This window comes from Neophocaena asiaeorientalis, unplaced genomic scaffold, assembly GCF_003031525.2.
Source record: "Neophocaena asiaeorientalis asiaeorientalis breed wild unplaced genomic scaffold, Neophocaena_asiaeorientalis_V1.1 scaffold254, whole genome shotgun sequence".
NCBI lineage: Eukaryota > Metazoa > Chordata > Mammalia > Artiodactyla > Phocoenidae > Neophocaena > Neophocaena asiaeorientalis.
This window is the reverse complement of record NW_020174705.1, coordinates 3,684,612-3,701,666: the sequence shown is the minus strand read 5'-3', so window position 1 is coordinate 3,701,666 and position 17,055 is coordinate 3,684,612. Positions and strand designations below refer to the sequence as shown.

Below are 17,055 nucleotides of genomic sequence, written 5' to 3'. Positions count from 1 at the left end.
CCCACATGCCGCAGAGCGGCTGGGCCCGTGAGCCATGGCCGCTGGGCCTGCGCGTTCGGAGCCTGTGCTCTGCAGCGGGAGAGGCCGCAGCAGTGAGAGGCCCGCATACTGCAAAAAATCAAATCAAACCAAAGAATCCGCCTGCCAATGCAGGGAACATGGATTCGAGCCCTGGTCTGGGAAGATCTCACATGTGTGGAGCAACAAAGCTCATGCGCCACAACTGCTGAGCCTGGGCTCTGGAGCCCATGCTCTGCAACAAGAGAAGCCACCGCAGTGAGAAGCCTGTGCACCGCAACGAAGAAGAGCCCCTGCTCACCGCAACTAGAGAAAGCCCGCGCCCAGCAACGAAGAGCCAACACAGCCAAAAACAAAAAACAAAAAAAAAACAGACACAAAAGGCCGCATGTAGTATGATTCCATTTCTATGAAACATCCAGAAGAGACATCCATAGAAGAGGAGGCAGATTAGTGGTCACGAGGGGCTGGGGGAGGGGGAAATGGACAGTGACTGCTCATGGGTATGGAGTTGCTAAGGCTGGGCTGAAAATGTTCTGGAACTAATGGTGATGGTTACACAATTCTGTGAATATACTAAAAAGCACTGAATTATGCATTTCAAAAGGGCAAATTGTGTGGTGTATGAATTCTCTCTCAATAAAGCCCGTATTAGAAAAGAAAAGGAATGGAGGACAAGTTGCAGCGATGGTAGGGCATCAGGGTGGCCTCACTGAGAAGGTAACATTGGAACAAAGACTTGAAGGAGGAGGGAGACGAGCCCTCCTTTCCAGACAGGGAACCTGGGATGAAACCTACTTTGAAGTTTCCTGTTTTCCTAAATATTTGTGAGAATTTGACGTCTTACTCATTGTTTGTGAGGTGTTGTATGTTTATTGCATGTCTTTTAGTCCCAAATATTTTGGCAAAATGAAGGGAAGAAATAGTACACACACACACACACACACCCATTTGACCGGTGTTGTTCTGTTGCTCCTAGCGCCCCAGGATAAGCAGGACGGCCAGAGGGTCCTGAAACCGCCCATCAGTAGCCTCCGGTGGTCGCCGGAACGCCGGAGGCTGAGGCAGGCCCCGCCCCGACTCCGCCCACGGGCCATAGGTCTCCGCCCACGCCCCGCCCTTTCAGAAGCAACGCGCATGCCCAGCGCACGCGCTCTTCGCAGCTTCCCTTGACCTTTGACCCGCCGGCCGCCCTTGAGCCGGTGCCGAGGGTCCGGGAAGCCGGACCCCGTGTCTCCGAAGCACAGTGGCCGCCATGGTGAGGCATGAGGAGGGGAGGGGAAGGGAGGCAGTTTCGGGGCCGGGGCTGGGAGCTCCGCCTGGACTGCGGGCGCCGCGCGCCACCTGCGTTCCTGGCGGGGAGCGGGGACTGGGGTGTCGCAGCCGGGGTTTACTGAGGCGGGTGCTGGCGACCTCGGGGCCAGGGAGAGCCTTCTAGCTGGAAGGCAGGGCGGGTCTGGCATGCCGGGAAATACCGAGCAGATGCGATCGCCGTGTGCGCCAGCCACGTGCCGGCAGCCCAAGGTGGAGGTAAGTCCGGCCCGCGAGCCCCTGCTCGGTCCCCGAGCTAGTTGATGGTGTCGCCCTATTATCGTCCCCATTTGAAAGCTGGTGAAACGGGCTCCAGGACTTTCACGAGGAAGTGGCAGAACTGGGACTTGAACCAGACCCTGCAACACCGAAAACTGAGCGTTTCTGCGGTACCATTGGCACCCAAAGCAGGCCCACAGATCTGGGCCACACTGGCTGCGTCAGGTCACCTGGGGACCTTTAAAAGTACAGGGTCCTGAGCTCTATCCCCGGATAGAGGATTGTTGAGTGATTGAGGCAGTGGGTTTGGGGAGCCACTTATTAACTGATAGTGTTAAGGATAAGGTAGGAGCTTACAAGTGCCAGGCCCTGAGCTGAGGCTTATGTAGATTCCCATTTAATTCTAAAGAAGTTGGTGCTCTCATTGTCCCCATTTTACAGATAAACAATCTGAAACTCAGGGCATCTGACTTTTCCAGGGTCACTCATCCCAGTTTTGAGCCCAGCTGCTCTGTGTCCTGAGACTACACATAGAACCACATTGTTCCTGCCTTGTAATAGTCACTGCCATTTTCTGAGGACCCTGCCCCCCACCCCAGCTGGGTCCTTCACACACATTCCTGCATGTGGCTCTGGAGGACTTGGTACCTTAAAGGAGAAAGCAGGCGAGTCCGTAAAATAGGACAATATTAATAGGAAAATGACATGAGCTAAGTCTTTTATATATATATATGTATATATATATAAATTTGTTTATTTGATTTATTTTTGGCTGCGTTGGGTCTTCATTGCTCGGGGCTTTCTCTAGTTGCAGGGAGCAGGGGCTACTCTTCGCTGTGGTGCGCGGACTTCTCATTGCAGTGGCTTCCCTTGTTGCAGAGCACAGGCTGTAGGTGCGCGGGCTTCAGTAGTTGTAGCACACAGGCTCAGTAGTTGTGGCTCGCGGACTCTAGAGCGCAGGCTCAGCAGTTGTGGTGCACGGGCTTAGCTGCTCTGCGGCATGTGGGATATGTGGGATCTTCCCGGACCAGGGCTTGAACACGTGTCCCCTGCATTGGCAGGTGGATTCTTAACCACTGTGCCACTAGGGAAGCCTGACATGAGCTAAGTCTTGAAGGATGTTGGGATTAGACAGTATTGGAGTAGGAGAGAGGATGTTCATTGGGTTAATGGGTATGGAGTTTTGGGGGGATGGATAATGAAAATGTTATACAGCTCTATGAATATCCTAAAAAGTGCTGAATTGTGCACTTGAAAAGAGTGACCTGTGTGGTGTATGAATTCAGAATAAAGAAGGAGGGGAGCCGATCCTGGAGTAGATGGTGTGGCTGCAGTACGTGATGTGGAGAGCAATGAGGGGAGAGAAAACTAGAGAAGTCATTTGTAGCCAGAGCTGGGGATGCCAAGCTGGGGGTAGACTGAACTGGCTGGCAGCGGCAGCAGAGGTAGGGTATTGTGTGCGTGTTTTGGGAGGATGGCCAGAACCCTCCTTCAGCAGAGGGAGTGGGAGGCATTTGGAAGCCCTGTCAAGTGTCACGTTCATTCAGATATGTATCGGGCACCTGCTGTGCTAGCCACAGCCCAGGCCCTGGACATACCATGGCAGATGTGACAGTTGTGGTCCTGACCTCCCTCCTGCCTAGTTGTGATGCCAGCAGCTGTTTGCCAGGGCCCTGGGTGAAGAAAGCCCCCTTTCTATCTCCATGTGTCCTTGAGAAGAGGGTGAGTCAGTGGCTGTCTCTACCCACCAGCCCAAGGTCTGAAGGGAACTTTGCACATCCATCTGTCCAAAGCCAGGTTGCCTTCTTGATGCACTTCACACAGGACAAACCACATTCCTTAGGGCTTCCCAACCCCCCACACTGCCTGTGGTCCTTTGCCCCAGCTGCAGGGCTTTGGTCCCGCATTGTGCCACGTTGCTCTCCAGGCAGGAAAGCATATGTGCCATCTGCAGTGTCCCAGGCATGGAGTCTCATGGCTCTGACCTCTGCTCCTTGACCAACAGCTTGGCCTGAGTTGGATGCTGTGTTGGCCAGTTGCTCTTGCCCAGGGTCTTCAGGCCCGAGCATCAGTCAGTGGATTATGGGGTGTTTTAGGGCTTTCTGGGAGAGGCCTCAGCCAGTAACTGTCTTCATCCCCTGTGGTAGCTGCTGGCACAGCTGTGCTCCCCATGAATCCTCAGCTCTGAGCACAGCTGACCCACCTGGCACTTGGTAGGTGTCTGGGTATTGAGTAGGTAGCTGAGAAGCTTGGCTGCACCTCTGATCTCTAGATCATTCAGCACCAAGCAGGATCTGGTCTGGAAGCAGAGGCAGCTCTTGAGCTACTCAGGTGTCCACTTTTTACATGCCTTGCCTTCTGAGGGCCTTAGCCCTCCTATAAGGGGGTATTATTCTCTCCATTTTGCAGATAAGAAAACTGAGGTTCAGAGAGGTTGAGTGATTGCCAGGGCCACACAGCTGGCAAGAAGCAAAGCGGGGACCCAGGTTATGTCAGCCTGACTAAAGCAGCCTTCTCACTTCTCTTCCATGCTGCTTCCAGCTCCCTGGGAATGTAACCCAACATTTTGCAGCTTTTTCCCCTGAGGAATCAGAGGATCTATCAAATGAGCTGCTGTGTTGGGTGGAACTTTGTTACTCTCCAGTGCCTGGCCAGTGTCAGGTTTTGGGAAACAAAGAGTAGTAATAAATGAAAATCAACATTTATTGAACACCTACTATATTATCAGGGTCTGAGCCAGGCACTTTATAAGGATTACCTCATTTAATCCCCGTGACAGCCCTATTGTTGACCACAATAGGAGAGGAAGCTGAGGCTCAGGGAGACTGGGGAACTTATCCAGGGTTCCCAGCTGTCATTTGCACACAGGTGATTCCAGAGCTTGTCTGTGTAACCTCCGCATCACTGCCTCCCCCAGGAGATGCCTCCTGCAGGAACCTTGGTAGCTGCGGTGGGTGGACCAGGCAGCTCCCTTGGATGGCTGGGGTAGCCTCTGAAACTTTGCAGGAAGCCCAGCCTGTCCTGCAGCTATGGAGCTCTGGCAGCAGGAACCATGGGCAGGGGGTGGTGGGGGAGCTGCCCAGTTAGAGCCTCAGCTCTTAACGTTCATTATTTAGCAACAGTCACCACCTGGGCAGAGAAGTAAACACCTGACTACGAGGCAGTGCAGGCAGTGGGATGGGGCTGCTGTCAGGTGTGGCAGCAGAAGGAGGTGTGGTCGGAGGCCTGGTGGGAATTCCTGGCCAAGGGAACACTCGGAATCACCTGCTGTTAAGCCTCTCAGTCCCTCAGACAGGACCAGCTGTCCATCTCAGAGCCTCCTGCCTGACTTGGGAGAGGCTTTAGGCAAGCGGGGGTTGGGGGAGAAGCCAGGTGAGACTTTCCCGTCTGATCCTCGTTAGTCTATTCACCTCAGTGCAGCGCCTGCAGCCCCGCCCCTCTCTCTGATCACTGGAGAGTCTTCGTGGTGTGAAATACGGGGCTTATGAAATTTCCACCCACTTGTGAAATCCAAACCCACTTCCAATGTATCAATCCCCGCTAATGGCCTGGAACCGCATCCCACCCCACCCATTAGGAGGCCAGCAAGGCCAGTTCTGGAGTCGGGGTTCCACTGGAATCTAACAAGCCCCTCTTCGGCCTCTGGGTTGGGTCCTGATCCTTGTCATGTTGTTCAGTCGCCCTCCCTGCAGACCCCAGGATTCTGTGTGAGGTGGGCAGCCTGGGGATAGCTGATAGCACTGGCTGTGGGTTTTCTGCCCATCTTCCCCCAGGTATTAGTTGTGTGTCCTCATGTTGGTCACTAAACCCCTCTGTGTTTCAGTGTCTTGAGTTGTTGGGATTAGATGGCACAACAGATAGAATGTGTTTGTCACAGTGCTCAGCACCCTGGCTAAGTCCATTCTTGGTTGTTGGAAACCACTTGGATGTGCCATGTGAGCAGTGGTGACCTGCCGCGAGCATTCTCCGGGTGTCCTCCACGCACCCACGTTTGTACCAGCTCACACACACACGTGCTGTCTGTTTGTAATCCTTGGTCACAGTAAGATCTGTATGTTTCCCATCTCACCCGCCTGCCTCATCTTACCTCCTACTATTTTACAAGACCTCTGGGCTCTTGGCTGCTCCCAGGCATCCCCTACACTTTCTCCCAGTTGGACTCACCCTGGTCCCCCTGCCTAGAAAGCCCCCATTTTCCCATCGAGATTCTACCTGCCAGGAGAAGTGCCGTTGCCTCCCAGAGTCTCCCTGTCCTTCCTGAGGTGTCCCTCCGGTGCCTTTCCACGCCTCTGGTCATGCTTGATGAGATGCCCCACTTGTCTCCATGGTGCATTGGCCCACGCGGTCTTGGGGTAGAAGACGCTCGCGCTGCGCTGCAGTGGAGGGTTTCCCACAGGGCCGGGTCCTGGGTATCTTTGTGGTCACAGTGCTAACTATCAAGCAAGGTTTGAGTGAAGGAGTGAGCCAGTGGAGGAACAGGGGTTGGCCTGCTCTCCCTTACCACTTGGTCCCTGCTGTGTTTGTCTAAATGCCCACCTAGTGGGCTTTGCTCCTTGAAAGTGGAGGGTATTTTGGTCTTTTGTTGTGTTGATTGAAACTGACTTGAATAGTGTGGGGAGAATTAGAATGGCACTGCGTTTCCCCACCAGTAAAGGTTGGACCAGCCAAGTACAAGAAGCTGCCGGTCGTGGCAGAGTGAATGGTGGGTCTGGGACCGGCCCTGAGTTCTGGTTCCCAGGCCACTTTGCCTTGGCTCCTGTCCGCCTCTAACAAAGGATGAGGGAGAGTCCCGTCTGCCTCTGGGGATTCTCTTGGGTGCCCCCCTCCCCCGCTCCCCAGGCCTGCTGTCCCATGGGCACCCGAAGCCACCCAAAGCAGAAGCTTTTTATCAGGGTGCTTTGGAGGAAGTGATCTATGGCTGCTGCTCTGAGCTTCCTTACCTCAGCAATCCAGAAGTCTTGTTGCACAGCCACCACTTCCAGGGTCCATCACTGGGGGCTCTGAGAATGTAGCCTGCTAATAGGTGCCTGCTTTGCTCACAGGCCAAGTACCTGGCCCAGATCATTGTGATGGGCGTGCAGGTGGTGGGCAGGGCCTTTGCCCGGGCCCTGCAGCAGGAGTTTGCAGGTAAGCTTGGGCCTCTGTCTCCTTGGGCTGGGAGATCCTGCCTGGCTCAGATTTTCCCGGTAGCTCTGGGCCCCTGCCTCACACTGGGCCAATTGTGAATGCAAGGGCCCTCTGTGGGGTGGGGTTCTGGCAGCTCAGGTAGCCTGGGGCACTTCCCATTGGGGGGGCAGACTACTAGATCTTGGGACAATCCTATAAAAGGGAGACCTGATGGGCGTGAGCATCCAGCCAGAAATGGGCACACTAGCCCTCCTGGCCACCTGTTTTTGTAAATAAAGTTTTATTGGAACAGCCATACCTCTCTGGCTGTTTTCGAGGCAGAGTCCAGTAATTGCAACACAGACTAGTTGGCCTGCAGAACCTAAAATACTTATTCTCTGACCCTTTAAGAAAAAGTGTACTGGCTCCTGAATCTAGAGGTGTTGAAAAGGAAGAAGTCACCCAAGGCAGCCTGCTTTGGTGGCCTAGGTAACCATAGGGCAGAGCCATGCTGCCTCCCCCTGCTTGCAGCTTCACTCTGTTCCCCACAGTAACCTAAACTCCCCAACTTGCGATGCATCCAGGAGGTAGAGGCCAGGGGAGAAAAGAGGGACAGGGTCATCTCATGGTCTAGGTTGGGGACCTGATGCCAGGTTTGACCAGCCCCTGCCCCTGTCCTCACTTTACTACTGCCCACCCCCAAAAAATCCACTCCTGGAGAAGAGATACCCTCTGGCCCGGCTTGTCTCCTCCCTCACGCCACCTGGCAGCGGTGAGCTGCCCACGTGGAAGGCCTGGGGGAGCTCCGGGCTGCTGAGTGCCAAGTGCTCACCCGTGTGTCCCCACAGCCAGCCGGGCAGCAGCTGACGCCCGGGGGCGCGCGGGACACCAGTCTGCGGCCGCCTCCAACCTCTCCGGCCTCAGCCTCCAGGAGGCACAGCAGATTCTCAACGTCTCTAAGCTGAGCCCTGAGGAGATCCAGAAGGTGAGGCCACCAGGCCAGCTCTGAGACAAGCAGACCAGAAGTGGGTATGGGGCGGCAGTACACCAGCGTTGGGAGGGGGGAGGGGGGCAGCAGAAACGGGCAGGAGCGGGGGCTCTGGCTGCGGCCAGCTGGGATTCGAAGAAGCCACTGTCACTTGTCAGTGTTTAGGCCACAGGCAGCGGTGGCAGAGGCGTGGGCCTCCCTCAGTGGGCACCTGTCCGCTTCTCCGCCCCTCAACGGCTCCGGGTGCCTTAGCGCGGCGGAGGGGGCGAGCCCTTTCGCTTTCCTTTTTGTCATCTCCTAGCTTCCCCTGCCTCTGTAACCCAGGGACCCTCACCGTCTCCCCTCCTCTGCAGAACTACGAACACCTATTCAAGGTGAACGATAAATCCGTGGGTGGCTCCTTCTACCTGCAGTCAAAGGTGAGTGCTGAGACGGGGGCAGGCCGCAGGGCCGCTTCTCACTGGGCCTCCCTCATTTCCAGGCAGTTCAGAGCTTGGCAGGAGAAAGGTCCCTGGGGCGCAGGGAGCCCCCTGAACTGCCAGTCCCTCAGGGCTGCCAGCTCCATGTGGCCCAGCCAGTGGGGCTGTGTTGGCCTGGGCCCTGTGTCACCCTGGACAGTGGTGCCCCCAGCAGCCGAGGCTTTGAAGGGCCAGGACTGCTAGCTGGTGGAGTGCTGGAACCAGCTCTCAGCTCCCAGACTCAGTCAGTGCGTCCCCAGGCTCCTCTGTTTATATTCCGCTCAGGCTGTTACCTCTGACCTGCCTGCTGCTCTCCAGGGAGCTGGAGCTGGACCCGGGGAGGGAAGGGGCCATCCTGCCTAACTGTTTGTGACTCCCTCCCCAGGTGGTGCGAGCAAAGGAGCGCCTTGAGGAGGAACTCAGAATCCAGGCCCAGGAGGACAGAGAGCGAGAGCAGCCGCCCAAAACGTGACCTCTCGGTGCCTCACACCCCACCCGCCCACCTCTAATTTATAGCTCGGTAATAAATGTCTTTTCCGCATTTCTTGAGTGCGCACGGCCAGATTCCAGAAGGCAGGCTGCTCTTCCCGCCAGCCGTGGGGCTGTGCGTGCAGGGGAGGGGAAGTAGTGGCATCTGCCTGCCCGTTCTTGGGCCTTTGACACCCAGCGGGGCCAGTGTGGGCAAGGTTGGCTAGAAGCCAGCCAGCCTGGCCCTGCTCGTCTAAGGAAGCTGGTCGCGTTCTGTCAAGTACCGGCCATAGCCTCTCCTGCTGTCGCAGTACCAATGCCAGGCCCTCCCTCGGCATCACCATCCTCAGGTCTGCCCCGCCCACCCCGCTGGTGGATGGAGCTCGGGCCCCTGGGCTCTGTCACAGGCCACCTTTCCCTGACCTGGGTTGGGCTCTAACACCTCAGTAATCTGGGGGGAAAGCTCCAGGGTGTGGCCGGAAAAGAGGAGCTTTTGCCAGCCTCTCATTGCACCGAGGCCAGGGAGCCAGGCTTCCCCATAGCTAAGGCACTCAACAAAGTCATGGCAGGCAGTGGCGGATGAGTACCTGAACCTGCGATGTGTTGTCCAGAACCTTCCATCTCAGCACCTCCCCCTGCCGCCCTTCCCTTCCGGCTCCCAGCAGCAGGTAGAGAGCTTATGGCCCCCACAGGATTGGGAGAAAATCCCAGAACAGGGTCTCGGCACTGCAGTCTGGGTGGGGGACCCCAGAGCCAGGCACAGGCGGTCGTAGGTAGTCTCCTGTGCATGGCCCAGCTCCTGGCACATCCAAGACAAACCGTGTTTGTAACTCACTTTTATTGTTTCTTTATAAACTTCCTCTCACATGGAGGAATATATTGTTATAGTCATTAGCTTATCTCTTTTCTTTTTTTAAAACTCTATGCTAACAGCAATGGAGCCAAGAGGAGGAAAAACATAAGCTACGATAGAAAGGCACTTAGAACCTGTTAGAATACTGATATCCTGGAATGTGCAACAACAAACCGACAACAACGACACGTACACCGGCCCCTTCGGGCCTGGTCTATCACCGAGTCACATGCTGAGCTAATGTCACCTTCCAGTGCCCTGTTCCTCTGCTCCCGGGGCTTGAGTCTCAAACCCCTCACCCCAATGGGGACTTAAGGCCTGGGGCCCTTAGTGGGGGTGGGGGTGCCTGGGTCCTGGGTGGGGCGCAAGGGAAGGAGACCAGCTCCCTCCTGCTTTGCTCACAGCCCCTTCAAGGGGCAAAGCCAGTGCTGCCGGGCCCTGTCAGTGGGCTGGGTCAGGGTGACCCCTCTGGGACAGAAGGGCAGTCCAGGAAAGGGCAGGGTCAGCAGAGCTGCTCAGAGGAGGGAAGCTGCAGGGCTGCTAAGGACGCCCCTGCAGTCCCATAGCTCCCTTGTTCTGCAGCCGGTGACACGGAGGGCTTGGTCACTGTGGCCAAGGGCAGGGCAGGCCTAGGAGCCAGACAGAGCTCCTGACTGCTGGGCCAGCACCTCCCAGACTGAACCAGGCCCCCTACGAGGAGGGAACGTGAGGGCTCAGGGCCGGGAATGAGACATGTGCTGCACCGCCAGGGCCTGTGGGAGAGCCCAGCTCCCTGGGTTTGGGCAGCAGTGTGGGCTCTGGGGCACATGGAGCTCCAGCATCCTTAGCTTATTCTGGCCCCCTCCGTGGGGGAGCAGAGCAGGGACACCTAGGGCAGGAGCTCAGCTCAGAAAAGCCAGAGGAAGCAGCCAGGTCGCCAAGTCCAGGTTCTTTTGTCTGGTTTCCCCTTCCCAGGCAGAGGGGTGGGGCCCTCCCAAGGGCATCCTTCGCAGCCCCTCTTCCCCTCCTCAAGCCCAGGTCCTTCTGTCCATGGCCTCTGGAAGCTCCCGTGCCCAGCACCAGCCTGGAGCCCTCCCTCACCTGTGCTGGCCGTGACTTGGTGCCCCCAGGACAGAAGCCGTATCCCAGCCCGGGGTTGTGCCTAGCCAGCCTCCCCTCCTAACAACACCCTGCAGGCCTCCACAGTCCCTTGTGCAGGGTGGCACCACCCCAGGCCAGGCCAGGCCCAGCCCCACCTATTCCCTGAGCTGGGCCGGTCCCAGGTCCTGGCACCTCTCTCCACTCAGGGCTCCCTGAAAGTAGAGGGAGGCCCAGTGGTGAAGGGGCAGATGAGTAGTCAGCCAGCCCCCTCAACCTGGAGTGTCAGCCAATCCACAGAAGGGACTGACCCTCGAGCAGCGAGCTGGCTGCTGCAGATGGCGGGCAGTGAGGGGCAGCTGGCAGAGCGGGCCTCCCTCTCCAAGCTGGGAGGCGCCTTGTCATAAGGTAAGGTGGCTTCTTCCTGTGGCTTTGCCAGGGCCTGCGTCTGTCTTGCTCTCCCTCTGGAGGGTAGACCAGAGGGAAAGGGGTCAGGAGCCCCCAGAGCAGGGGCCCAGTGAGGCTAGGCAGGATGGGGTGGGGCCTCAATCCCAGGGGGTCCTCACAGCTCACCATCAAAGGGGATGGGGAGGGAGCCTGGCGCTAGTCAGTAGGGCAGATGCCACCCCACCACCCCACTGCTGGGACAGGGCTGGCAGGTGGGCAAGGGAGGGAGGGTGACCTGCCCGGCTGGCCACTGGATGAGGGTGGCACTAGAGTTGGGGGACAGAGGGACTGAGGGCTAGGTGGAGGATGGGGTGGGGTGGGGTGGGGCAGAGGTGAGCCAGGCCTCAGCACCCAGGAGCACAGCTCTCCCTAGCTGGCAGACCCAGTTCCTCCCTTGGGAGCCTGGGGTGCCAGCAATGCCCTTCTAGCACCATCCTTGCTGCCCAGCTTATCTGGGGCTAGGTCTGCCCAGGGGACACAGCCAACTGGGCCCTGGGGCAGGAGAACATTATTGCTATTTCGCAGAAGAGCTTCCGTTCGTCAGGGGGAAGGGCTGGGAGCCGCCGGCTGGGCTACAGGTGGTCGGCGTCCACTAAGTGGGTTCAGTTCACCACGGCCGGTTTGAGCAGCACGGAGCCCGGCGGGATGACCACCCAGCCAGGAGTGAGCGCCTCTGGGCTGCTGGCTGCTGAGTTGACGCCTGTGGACAGGTCCAGCACAGTGCCTGGCAGCAGGGGGAGGCCATCGGGACTTGGCCGGGAGCGGCCGCTCTCAGTCCTCTCCAGGGGGGTCTTGCGGCCCTCTGTGCCCAGGGCCCTGGCCGGCACTGCCCCACGCCCCTTCTCCCCCTCGGCCTTGCCGCCAGCGGAGCCAGCGAGGAGGGAGACCACGGGCAGGCCCAGTCCGCCAGCCCCAAAGGGCGAGGGCAGCAGCGGGTTCTTGGCCAGATTGAGGGGCAGGACGGGGGCGGGCAGCCCAGGGCCCATGCCCCCTGCACCCCCACCGCTCCCGCCATTGCCACAGGCTAGGGCACTGAGGTCAAGGGGGCCGGGGGCCAGGGGCAGAGGCAGGCCGGGCAGGCCGGGGCCTCCAAAGAGGGCAGCCGGGTTGGGAATGATGATCTGGGCCCCGCTGACATAGGGGCTGCCGTCAGGGGTGGGCAGCGGTGGTTTGCGGGGTGGGCGAAGTTGCAGCAGCTCTTGCTGCTCGTGCGACACGAAGTGTCCGTGGGCCTTGATATGTTTGCGCAGCGAGCTGGGGTCCGTGTAGCGCTTGTGGCAGCCGGGCATCTTGCAGTAGTAGGGCTTGTCCACGTAGTGGGTACGCGTGTGCTTGAAGCGGTCACTGGAGTTGGAGTAGCGCTTGTTGCAGCCCTCGTAGGGGCACACGTAGGGCTTCTCGCCTGTGGGCGGCGCCAGTGCCGGTGTGAGGGGCTCCCGCCGCCCAGTCCATCCCAGCCCAGTTTCCCACCCCCCACCACCCACTCGACAGTCCCCAGGCCCCTCACCCCAGACCGAGACCTCTCTGAGAGCAGGGGCTGTCTGATTTGGGGGGTGGTGTCCTCAGCACCGGCAGAGCTCTGACTCCAGTGGGGACGGCAGGTCGTGGCCGCTGAGAAGCCAGCCTGTGGCCTGGCTGTGTGTGCCCTTGGCCTCAGGCCTGTGCTTCAGACTTTGATGACAGCGACCACTTCCACAGGTAATTGCTTAAAGACCCTGCTAGGGCCTGGCTCACAGTGAGCGCTGCGTGGATGCCCTTGGCCCTGACTCAACACAGTTTCTCCAGATTTACGAAAGGGCTGCTCCTGCTGACCAGGGCTGGCCGGAGCCCCGTGAAGCTGTGAGCCTTTGAGATGTGCTTCTAGTGTAAAATATACACTGGAGTCCACAGACTTTGTAGGAAATGAAGAATTTCAGTGTCTCCTTGATGTGTGGGGGGTGTTTTTGTTTGTTTGTTGGCCACGCAGTGCAGGCATTCGGGATCTTAGTCCCCTGACCAGGGATCGAACCTGCACCCCCTGCATTGGAAGCACAGTCTTAACCACTGGACTGCCAGGGAAGTCCCTCCCTGATGTTTTAATATTGAATTGACAACATTTTGAATATATTGAGTTCAAGAAAATATATCATTGTAATTCACCTCACCGTGTATTTCTTTGTACTTTTTTCAATGTGGGCGATTAGGAAATTTAAAATTAAGGGGCTTCCCTGGCGATCCAGTGGCTAAGACTCCACACTCCCAATGCAGGGGCCCCGGGTTTGATCTTTGGTCAGGGAGCTACATCCCACATGCTACAACTAAGAGTTCGCGTGCCGCAGCTAAGACCCAGCGCAGCCAAATAAATAAATATTTTTAAAATAAATAAATTAAGTGTGTGGCTCTGCTGGCCAGTGCTGGCCCTGTTGTGTGCTGGGGTCCACGAGAAGTGAGCAGACACACTGCAGTCACAGGTGGCATGAGTCGACGATCATATGAACACAATGCCGAGTGTGACACAGGAAGACAAGTCTGTGTCCCAAGAGCGCGTGGCGAGGGTCTGACCCATGGGAGAGGCTTCCCCAGCAAGTGGCACTCGGAAAGGGACCGCCAAACAGTTGGGGTACGCGACTGTCTCTTGGCTGCGGGGATGGCCCAGCGCCCACACTCCAGCCCCGCCCTCACCTGTGTGTGACCGGTTGTGGATCTTCAGGTTCTCCAGGCGGGAGAAGCTCTTGCTGCAGGTGGGGCAGCGGTGCGGCTTCTCGTTGGTGTGTGTGCGGATGTGGATGAGCATTTTGTATCTGCTCCAGGGAGGGCACAGGAGGAGGACAGCTCAGCCGCTGGACACCCAGGCCCCCCTTCCCACCCACCTCGCCCTCCCTCACCTGGCGTTGAAGCCGCGCCCGTGGCGGGCACAGCCCTCCCAGTGGCAGCAGTAGCCTGCATCCTTTTCGGGCTTGACGTGGTAGTCATTGACGTGGTCCACCAGGTCTTGTAGGAGCTCAAAGGGCTGGTTACACTGCAGGGCCAAGAGTGTGCTGAGCCCGAGTGGGGCCGCCACCTGCCCTGGACCCTGCCCCACTCTTCCCAACCCCCACTCACCTTGGCCCAGCGACACACCAGCTGCTTGGGCAGGGGCAGCTCTGGCGAGAGGCACTTGTCCTTGGGGGGGGTGAGGAATGAAGAAGAAGGCAGGTGCAGGGCCCCCCCGGAGCCTAGGGGCAGGAAGAACTGGAAGGAGCTGGGGACGCTGTCCAGGTAGCGCAGTGGCTGGAGGTCCTGGAGGAGGGCAGGGGGCAGAGCTAGTCAACACCTGCCCACGGGCCAGTGGGCCCAAACCCCACCCCCACACCCCCGGTCTCCCTCTGTCTGGGGGTTGAGCTGTGTCCCACACGAGGACATGTCCCAGCCCCAACCCCTGGTACCTGTGTGCATGACCTTGTATAGAAATAGGGTCTTTGCAGATTTAAGTTAAGAGGTCAGACTGGACAGGGGCCCTGAACCCAGTGACCAGTGTCTCCAAAAGAGAAAGGGAGATTTGGACACAGACATACGGGGGTGGGGGGAGGCCGTGTGATGACAGAGGCAGAGAGTGGAGTGACATAGCTAGAAGGCAAGGAGCACCTGGAGCCACCAGAAGCTGGCAAAGGCAAGGGAGGACTCCCCCTAGAGCCTTCGGAGAGACCATGGCCCTGTCAACACCTTGATTTTGGACTTTAGCTTCCACAATAACACATTTCTGTTATAAGCCACCCAGTTTGTGGTCCTTTGTTACAGCAGCCCCAGAAATACACTTTCTCTAGAACACACATCCCCTCCTTACCGGGCCAGTGGGCACTGCAGGCAGGTCCCCATTGCCCTGGCGCTCAGGGGACAGCGAGCTGCTGCCATTGGGCGAGTCCAGCCCAGACGGCGGCGACAAGCTGAGGTCCACCAGGGGGGCTGCCGAAAAGCGTCCCTCTACCTTCTCGGGGAACTTGGGGTTCAGCAGGAAGCCTATGGGAAAGGCATGATTCAGGGATACTGGAGCCAGGAGTTCTGACGGGCCAGGCCCTCCTGCCCACAACTCCTCCACTGTGACTCTGGAAGCAGACACCAGCCACACCCTGCCCCCCCCCACCCCACCCTTGGACCCAGGAATCTGAGTAGCAGCCTGTACAGCTGACAAATGTGACCTCTGCCGTGGTGAGAGCTCAGCCACTGGTTAAGATGGGAAGTACCCATTTTACAGATGGGAACGGGCTGGCACACAGGGTAAGTAACTGAATAGGGACTGGAACCCAGGGCCCCTGGTTCCTCATCACAATGTCAGGTAGGGACCTTTCTCACTTCTCTCCCGTCCCTTTCTGACCCCTTCTGTAACATGAAAGGTTTGGGCTGGGCTGCTTCCAGACCCTTCCAGCTCAGACGTGGTAGATCTGGTTTTCAGGGTCCACCAGAGACGGAGCAGAAGACCTGAGCCCCAAGCACCCCCTGAGAAGCACTTGCTGGGCTCAGTCCCCAGTCTCAATTGGTCTGGCTGACCGACCACTCTGCCTCAGAGCCCAGACACTGGGCCATGGGGCCTTTTGTTACTACCTCATGAATCCCCCGTAACCCCTTACCAGCTCCTCCAGATTCTCCCAGAGGCCTCAGTCTGAATCCTGGCTCTGCTGTGCCAGCTTCAGGAGCTGGGCAAGTCAGTTCCCTCCTCCCAGGGACAGTGTCACCTCCAAAGATAAACTGCTGGGAGGATGGATGGACAGTGTGGAGAGCACTCTAAGTAAGGCTGTGAGGGGCTGTGACTATGTCCTGGTGGATACACCTGGGACGTTTTTCCTATCGCCAGGGCTCCATCAGGGCTCAGAGACTGCTGCCCTGCCCGGGCACAGTACCTGAGGGCGGGGAGCCCGGGGAGCCCGGGGTGGGGCTGTCATCCACCAGGCCGAGCTCCCTGTGCAGAGCTCGGTGCCGGACTGCACTCAGTGTCCTCTCCCGCTTCTCTCTCGCCGCCCGGAGCTTCGTGATGCTCAGTTTCAGGTCGAGCGGCTCGTCCAAGGAGTGCATGGTGATGGGGGCTGGGGGTGGGGGCGGCAGCAGGCAGCGAGGGGCTCTCAAGCTGGTATTCAGGCAGGAACCTGGGAGAGGACAGGAGCTGTGCTGTGACACTGTGACCCCAGACTCCTCCTCGGGCTGAGCCCATTAAAGCCCACAGGAGCGGAGAGGCAGTGGGTGTTGGGCAGTGTGGAGGCTGTCTCCCCGGGTAGAGAGACCTTCTGAGTGGCTCTGGACAGCAGGTATTATGGTGAGCCAACCACCAACCCACAGCTAACTCCTCCACTTCCCACGAGACTTCTGGGAAGCAAAGCTCACAGGGTCCATTCTGCCATGAATGGAGTTTTAGCGACAACTGTCTCAGGTTGCAGAGCTAGGAAGTGGCAGAACCATCAGATTCAAGGCCACATCTCCTCCTGGAACTGGCCAGGCAAGTCCCAAAGGTCATTTCTGACTGAGTGGGAAGTCATGCCTGGGACATATGCCTGGTGTGAGCTGGAAGACCCAGAACCAGGCCAGGAGGGCAATGAGTGTCCTCCCAGGTGGCCCTCAGAGGTGCTAGTTACTGACCGCTAGCACCTATGCAGCTGTGGTCACCTCCAAGGGAATGAGGCTGACAGCTTGTCCCAGGCAATCTGTGCGAAGCCTGGCCTGGCCCCAAGGGTTGGGCAGACAGACAGGTGGCCTTGCCTCCCAGGGGCAGTCCAAGGAGAAGGTCCCACAGGCGTGGGGAGCCCGAGGGCTCTGGGCCACCACCAGGGGGCAGCTGGGGACTGTGGCCCAGCCAGGCCATCCAGGGGCAGGGTAGGGGGAAGTGATGGGCTGTCTAGTGGTTAGTAAAACACATACATACATACATTTTTTTTTAATGATGATGATATTCTTTTATTTTGAGTGGTGAATTTTCACCACTTTGAATTTCTCAATGGTGTAATTTTCTTCACATATAAGTGACCCAAGAGCAAGGGTCCTTTATTCCAAATCATTTTTTACAGCAGCAATCTTTTCACATGCTGGGAAATTGTGTTTCCTTGTGTTTGTTAATTGAGATGATTACACCCTGAAAATCTATCTGCCAAACAAGATACTCTCTGTCG

The 17,055-nt window shown here is 57.7% G+C and overlaps 2 protein-coding genes across 3 annotated transcripts; one reads left to right on the top strand and one right to left on the bottom strand.

The window, feature by feature from the left end:
* Positions 1 to 1,124: 1,124 nt before the first annotated feature.
* PAM16 (presequence translocase associated motor 16) lies at positions 1,125 to 8,641 on the top strand. 2 transcript variants are annotated; one of them, XM_024759476.1, is made up of 5 exons: positions 1,125 to 1,276; positions 6,591 to 6,675; positions 7,503 to 7,639; positions 7,996 to 8,061; positions 8,486 to 8,641. In XM_024759476.1, the coding sequence occupies exons 1-5, from the start codon at positions 1,274 to 1,276 to the stop codon at positions 8,570 to 8,572; spliced, it is 378 nt and encodes a 125-aa protein (XP_024615244.1). In that variant the 5' UTR covers positions 1,125 to 1,273; the 3' UTR covers positions 8,573 to 8,641. The 2 variants fall into 2 exon arrangements, with proteins under 2 accessions (XP_024615244.1, XP_024615243.1); XM_024759475.1 differs by lacking the exon at positions 1,125 to 1,276 and adding an exon at positions 1,332 to 1,548.
* Positions 8,642 to 9,389: 748 nt separating this feature from the next.
* GLIS2 (GLIS family zinc finger 2) lies at positions 9,390 to 16,040 on the bottom strand. Its single transcript, XM_024759474.1, has 6 exons — positions 15,799 to 16,040; positions 14,748 to 14,920; positions 14,027 to 14,203; positions 13,810 to 13,943; positions 13,607 to 13,725; positions 9,390 to 12,347 (listed from the first exon to the last, which is right to left on the bottom strand). Exons 1-6 carry the CDS (start codon positions 15,968 to 15,970, stop codon positions 11,548 to 11,550), a joined length of 1,575 nt encoding a protein of 524 aa, XP_024615242.1. The 5' UTR covers positions 15,971 to 16,040; the 3' UTR covers positions 9,390 to 11,547.
* Between the last annotated feature and the right edge of the window lie 1,015 nt (positions 16,041 to 17,055).

What these genes read in the sequence shown, in the direction of transcription:
- PAM16 (XM_024759475.1), top strand. Translation starts at nt 1,480, where the DNA reads ATGCCGGGAAATACCGAGCAGATGCGATCGCCGTGTGCGCCAGCCACG. An exon ending in CCTGCAGCAGGAGTTTGCAG is followed by an intron (nt 6,676 to 7,502) that starts GTAAGCTTGGGC and finishes GTGTCCCCACAG; the next exon opens with CCAGCCGGGCAGCAGCTGAC. An exon ending in GCCCTGAGGAGATCCAGAAG is followed by an intron (nt 7,640 to 7,995) that starts GTGAGGCCACCA and finishes CCTCCTCTGCAG; the next exon opens with AACTACGAACACCTATTCAA.
- GLIS2 (XM_024759474.1), bottom strand. Translation starts at nt 15,970, where the DNA reads ATGCACTCCTTGGACGAGCCGCTCGACCTGAAACTGAGCATCACGAAG. An exon ending in CCCGGGCTCCCCGCCCTCAG is followed by an intron (nt 14,921 to 15,798) that starts GTACTGTGCCCG and finishes CCTTTCCCATAG; the next exon opens with GCTTCCTGCTGAACCCCAAG. An exon ending in CTGCAGTGCCCACTGGCCCG is followed by an intron (nt 14,204 to 14,747) that starts GTAAGGAGGGGA and finishes GCCCTCCTCCAG; the next exon opens with GACCTCCAGCCACTGCGCTA.